Here is a 5,743-nt window from a genome sequence, read left to right on the forward strand (position 1 = left end):
AGATTACAACGTACATCACGTGTAGCTGTACCTTCCCCACATGTTACAGAACACTGGAAACCAAACAGAAAACAATACCACACATGATTCAACACTGAGAGGTCGCGGTATAGAAGCACAGAGAGAATCATCGCCTAGATTACAACGAACATCACGTGTAGCCCACATGTTACAGAACCTTCCCCACATGTTACAGAACACTGGAAACCAAACAGAAAACAATACCACACATGATTCAACACTGGGAGGTCGCGGTATAGAAGCACAGAGAGAATCATCGCCTAGATTACAACGTACATCACGTGTAGCTGTACCTTCCCCACATGTTACAGAACACTGGAAACCAAACAGAAAACACTTGTTTCGAAACTGGGAAACAGAGAGAAATCTATAAAACACATCTTACAATTGTTACATAACACTGGAAACAAAAGATATAATAATACAACATGTGTTTCAGAACACTGGAAACCAAGAAAACTGTTTTGTAAAAAAAAGCCTTTTTTTTAGACTTTTAGACTGAAGAATTTCCGACCTAACACCATTTTTTGGTCAGGATTTTTTCCAACTTCCTTCTTTTTGAAAAATTAAGAGTTAAACCAGTGGCTATTTCGTACTTACCGCTGAGAATTGTCCAGTGATCCACTCAGGACAGGGGGCCATGTAGCATAATTCACGAATTAAACATAGAAGGCCTTGGTCTGCCTTGTAAGCGCTAGGTCGCGGGTTCGATTCCCGATCAATACAAGAAAGGCCGAACTTTGTTTTCTTGGGTAAAACAGTTCTGTTGATTATTGTTATTACTTTTTGTCAGAGGTAATAATTACAATACATTGTACAATATTTCAAGAAACGGGCAACATTAATGCCTAAACTAATAGTCTCGTAGTACTGTTCAAGTCCACAGTCCTATATACACAAAGAGGGTGAAACCACAAGGAAGGATTACCAATGGATACTTACATTAGACCATTCAGTCCCGACCCAGTCTATACTACAGGGTCCTATACACACAAAGAGGGTGAAACCACAAGGAAGGATTACCAATGGATACTTACATTAGACCATTCAGTCCCGACCCAGTCTATACTACAGGGTATGTGCATACAATGTCTCTCTGTCTTGGGCATCTTCAGTCCCTGACACTTGCTAGGGTCAGCACTCGCTCCTGTACTCATGGACACACAGGTTAGCTTGCGGGAACGAATACCTTGGCCACACGATGCGGTACACTGGAACACAAGGGGTTAAAGAGGTGTTTTTTCTGGCTTATATTGAATATTAATATATCTTGTATGTCCTATGGTTTAGTACAGGCGTTATATCAGTTTCCCAAGTAGCCTCCGCGACCGAGTGGGTATCTCACTAGGCTTGCACTCCGGAGGTCCCGAGTTCGATTTCCAGCGCGGTCGAATTTTTTTCGGCTCTCTGCTTGGAGTTCGGGGTAGGTATACTGGCTGAGTACGAGTTGGTTCCCAACTGGGAAAAAACGTATTAGTTGGTTCCGGTTGGAAAAAGGTTTGTATGAATTGGTTCCCTGATACCTGCCCTGATCAGGAAGTTATAATAATTATATTAAATGATTTTTTTCCTCATTCTACAATTTTTTGATTCAGAAGTTATTGAAAGATGATATTCAGAGGTGGGCATGTACTAAAAGGGGTTGTAAATGTGCTATAAAACTCATCCAGACCAGCCAAGTTGATTTGTACTGAGTTGAAGAAAGATGACATGGAAACTCTGGATTCAAATGACTTAGTCCTTATTAGACACAATATGCAAATTTCTGCCAAAGCCTTTATAAATTATAAATTGTCAGTTGTTTTTTTTTATTATTTTTTTTAATGTTTTATCTTTTTGAATTTGTAAATAAATAGATTAAATAAACAATTTGTTTTAACTAATTTACACTTTTTCTGGCTTTTATTGAATATTAATATATCTTGGATGTCCTATGGTTTAGTACAGGCGTTATTTCAGTTTCCCAAGTAGCCTCCGTGACCGAGTGGGTATCTCACTAGGCTTGCACTCCGGAGGTCCCGAGTTCGATTTCCAGCGGGGTCGAATTTTTTTCGGCTCTGTGCTTGGAGTTCGGGGTATACTCAGCCTCGTGAGGACAATTGAGTAGCTACTTTAACCAGTGTAAACAGATTATAGAAATATGGAAATGGATTGCGAATGAGGCACTTGGTAATGCTCTGATATCCACAAAAGTTGTGAAAAGGATCTGTTTGAACACAAATAAATTAACAATTGGGTGCTGGGTGCAAAAAGATAAATATGGATTTTTTGCCCTTTTTGCGTAAAACGGTTTTTTGAATAGAACGTGGTGCGCTCTATCTTCCAGCGTTTGAACTGCAGTGATAACTTTTTTTTTCGATGAGTTACAGCGTTTTTTGTAAACGTACTTTTCAAGGATTTTAGATGAAAAATTGAAAACTTTAAAGAGTTAAATATCTCAGTTTGATGATTTTCATTTATTGCCCTTTTTGTACCCAGCTCCTCAATTTCAAAATTAATTAGAAATACATACCGGTTCCCAAGCGCTAGGTTTCCACTTGTACGTCTCCTCAACACAGAGTTGTAGATTACACGGCTGCTGTCTATCTGGTTTGGTATGCTGAGGGCAGCTAGATTCAGCCAGAGTGATACCATTGGTATCCTGACACTCTACCAGTCTGTGCTGATATCCTGCTCCACATGTAGTGTTACACTGGATAACAAGAGGAGAGAATAGAAGAATTAGAAAATCTAAAAGTTAGATCTGGTTTGGTATACAGCTAGATTCAGCCAGAGTGATACCATTGGTTTCCTCACACTTGACCAGTTTGTGCCCCACATGTATCCAGTGTAACACACACTGGATAATAAGAGGAGAGAAAAGAATTAGATTTAGAAATATTTTTTTTTTTTTATTATTAGAAAGTGGAGAAATTAGAAAGCCTGGCTGAGGGACTTTAAACAGGGAGAATACTAGACTGAAATTTCCCTCGCTAAAGAAATACCTTTTTTTGTAGCCAAAACTAAATGTCAGCCAAAATCAATCACCCGAGGACTGATTGAGAGGCTGACGAAAAGCGCCGACCCCGTCTGAATACGGGAAAAGGCGAAAAAGATGATCTTATAAGAAGAGTGTATGTACTACGGCAGATTTTATCCTACAGAAAGAGTGTATTACGACCAATTTTTCTGGTGTCCTAGAGGTCTGCTTGAGCCCAAAATCTAATGACTGCTTTAACCATTATTAATCTTACGTATTCTTGAGAGTTCATTGCAACAGTCAATACATTAATTAGACTTACTTTATCATGGACACTCGTTGCTATCTTGAAAGCCCAGAAAGCAATTAATCATTATTACCTGAGACCAAGCACCATAGATCCAGCTTCCCGTGACACAAGGGTGTTCGTTACACCAGCCCGTGGATTCTGGTTTCGTACTCATATCGCAAGATCTACCAGGTTGATTTAGTTCATTGTAACATTCTACCACACGTCGCCTTGTGCCTCTACCACATGCTGCTGAACACTGGGAAATAGAATAGAATAGAATAAAATAAAATATGAAGAATAAAGTAGAATAAAATGAAATCTTTACGATCTAGGAGCACGGCAGCCCGTCAGGCCAAGGTCCGCCCTCAGCACGCCAGTGTTTTATATTCCACGAAACATTTCACCGCCTTTTTACCCCTGTCATAACTCCGTTGATTTTCCAAAATTTGTGATGAAACTTGAAACATATTTCAAGCTATTCTTGCTTATCATGCCTGCGAAATTCCGAACTTTTGGATTTAACGGAAGGGATAGAAAAAAAGGCCTTGAAAATCGCTCATTTTACGTCTGACTGACTCACTCACTGATTCACTCATCAAAATTATGAAGCACTTTCGAATGTCGTAGAACGCTGGCACAATTTCTTTTTTAGGAGAAACACATTTCAGTAAAAATGACAGAGCCAGCCTAGTTCTTAGTTCGTAGCGCCCCTGCCATGTAAGCGCTAGGCCGCGGGTTCGATTCCCACCCGGGGCGAATTTTATCCTGAATGGATAAGGTTCGTTCTCGAAACGGCTGGCTTCCTCCTATCCTGTCTTTCTCCTCTCTTCGATTTCGGGACGATAAGACCTAAAAGTTACAGTTCCCTCTGTCAAACCTCTTTTTCATAATCAGTAAAAATGTCTAACCTCACTCCAGCGACTGGTTCTCCAGGAATAACTACTGGGCGTAACACATCCACTGGTAGCATAACATGGCACCTCCTCTACTGGTCGAGGATCTAGACAGTACTTCTCGTCCACTTGATCCTGATTGGATGAGTCTACACATTGAACTTTCCTTCGCATAACTCCCTGGGAGGGAGAGAGAAAAAGAGTTTAATGCCCGGGTAATAAGATTGAGTTTAAATTAAATATGTTTATAATAGACATCCTAGGTTATAAAGTTATGAAATAGGTAACTACAAAACTTATTACCTTTATATGATACATTGAATACACTTGTTCCTTGTTTCCTTGAAAAAGTCCACGGAGATGGACGAAACTCGAGTCGGATAAGATCAAAACCGGAACGTGTATCCATTGTATCATATTAAATATGTTTATATTAGACATCCTGTTTATATTAGAGTTATGAAACAGGTAACTACAAAACTTATTACCTTTATATGATACAATGGACACACTAACTTGTTCCTTGTTTCCTTGAAGTTTCCTTGAAAAAGTCCACGGAGATGGACGAAACTCGAGTCGGATAAGATCAAAACCGGAACGTGTATCCATTGTATCATATAAAGGTAATAAGTTTTGTAGTTACCTATTTCATAACTTCATTGAGTTTATGAGTTTAAACTCCAATCCAATTGGTGATTTTTTCCGAACGACAAGTGGGAACGGACCGAAACTCTCAGATTAACCATCTGACCTACTTACTTTCCATGTCCGTTTAATTAAAGGCCGTCAGATTACATTTTTTCCAGTGAGTTGCTCCTTCGATTGCTGCCGGATTTGCCAGGATAAGACCATCTGACAGACGGAACGTGTGTAGTGGGAAAACCTTCAGACCGCGGTCTCTCAGACGGTCTGATAGACCTACTCATAGTACGCGCTTGCTTGCCATGCAGAAGGTCCCGGGTTCGAATCCCACCATCGACAAAAAATTGTACTCGTTTTTCGATTGCAAATATTTCAACGGGTTACTTTCTGGTGTTCTCGTGTTGACCCAGCACCTAAATGGGAAGTATTGTGTCTCTTCTCGCCCATCTGATGAAAGACATCCCACGGGATGGGCATGCTACGACACAGGCCACAAGCGTCCAATGTAGCAGTTGTTCCATTGCTACGAAATAAAAAAAGGGAGGGATCGAGTAGTGAAAGAGGTGGGAAGAAGGAATAGAGAGAAAAGGGAGGGAGGGATGAAGTAGAGAAAGAAGTGGGAAAAAATGAATAGGAGAAAAGAGGAATAGAGAGGGAAGGAAGGGATAGAGTAGAGGAGAAGAAAGAAAAAGGTGGCGGAGGGGAAATGTAAGGTTTTCTTGACAGAAAAACACGGAAAACAAATTTGCAGGCACCTAAATTTTATAAAACTTCATGCTCGCTTCCCTTCATGAAGAAATGCCCAGCGGCCACCATTTTCTGAATCTAATTTAATTCTAGAAAAAAGTCGTACATTTGCAGCTTTTTTTGTTTGCTGGCATTACAAAGTTGAAGTTGTTCTTGACAAAAGTAAAAAAAAAAAAAAAAAAAAAACTA

At 39.9% G+C, this 5,743-nt stretch overlaps 1 protein-coding gene and 1 long non-coding RNA gene across 2 annotated transcripts in view; both read right to left on the reverse strand.

The window, feature by feature from the left end:
- Window positions 1-249: 249 nt before the first annotated feature.
- LOC113470761 lies at window positions 250-671 on the reverse strand. The gene is made up of 2 exons (XR_003393702.1): window positions 622-671; window positions 250-336 (listed from the first exon to the last, which is right to left on the reverse strand). It is a non-coding gene; the product is annotated as an uncharacterized LOC113470761 (long non-coding RNA).
- Window positions 672-1,040: 369 nt separating this feature from the next.
- Window positions 1,041-5,743, reverse strand: part of LOC103517323 (A disintegrin and metalloproteinase with thrombospondin motifs 20-like) — a 42,722-nt gene continuing 38,019 nt past the window's right edge. Inside the window, exons 21-24 of the mRNA XM_026829457.1 lie at window positions 4,181-4,345; window positions 3,361-3,528; window positions 2,534-2,713; window positions 1,041-1,232 (exon numbers count right to left, since the gene is read on the reverse strand). Coding sequence (XP_026685258.1) covers window positions 1,041-1,232; window positions 2,534-2,713; window positions 3,361-3,528; window positions 4,181-4,345 — 705 coding nt within the window. The remainder of the gene's footprint in view (window positions 1,233-2,533; window positions 2,714-3,360; window positions 3,529-4,180; window positions 4,346-5,743) is intronic.

The sequence above is a fragment of the Diaphorina citri genome, unplaced genomic scaffold (genome assembly GCF_000475195.1).
Source record: "Diaphorina citri unplaced genomic scaffold, Diaci psyllid genome assembly version 1.1 scaffold1811, whole genome shotgun sequence".
Taxonomy (NCBI): domain Eukaryota; kingdom Metazoa; phylum Arthropoda; class Insecta; order Hemiptera; family Psyllidae; genus Diaphorina; species Diaphorina citri.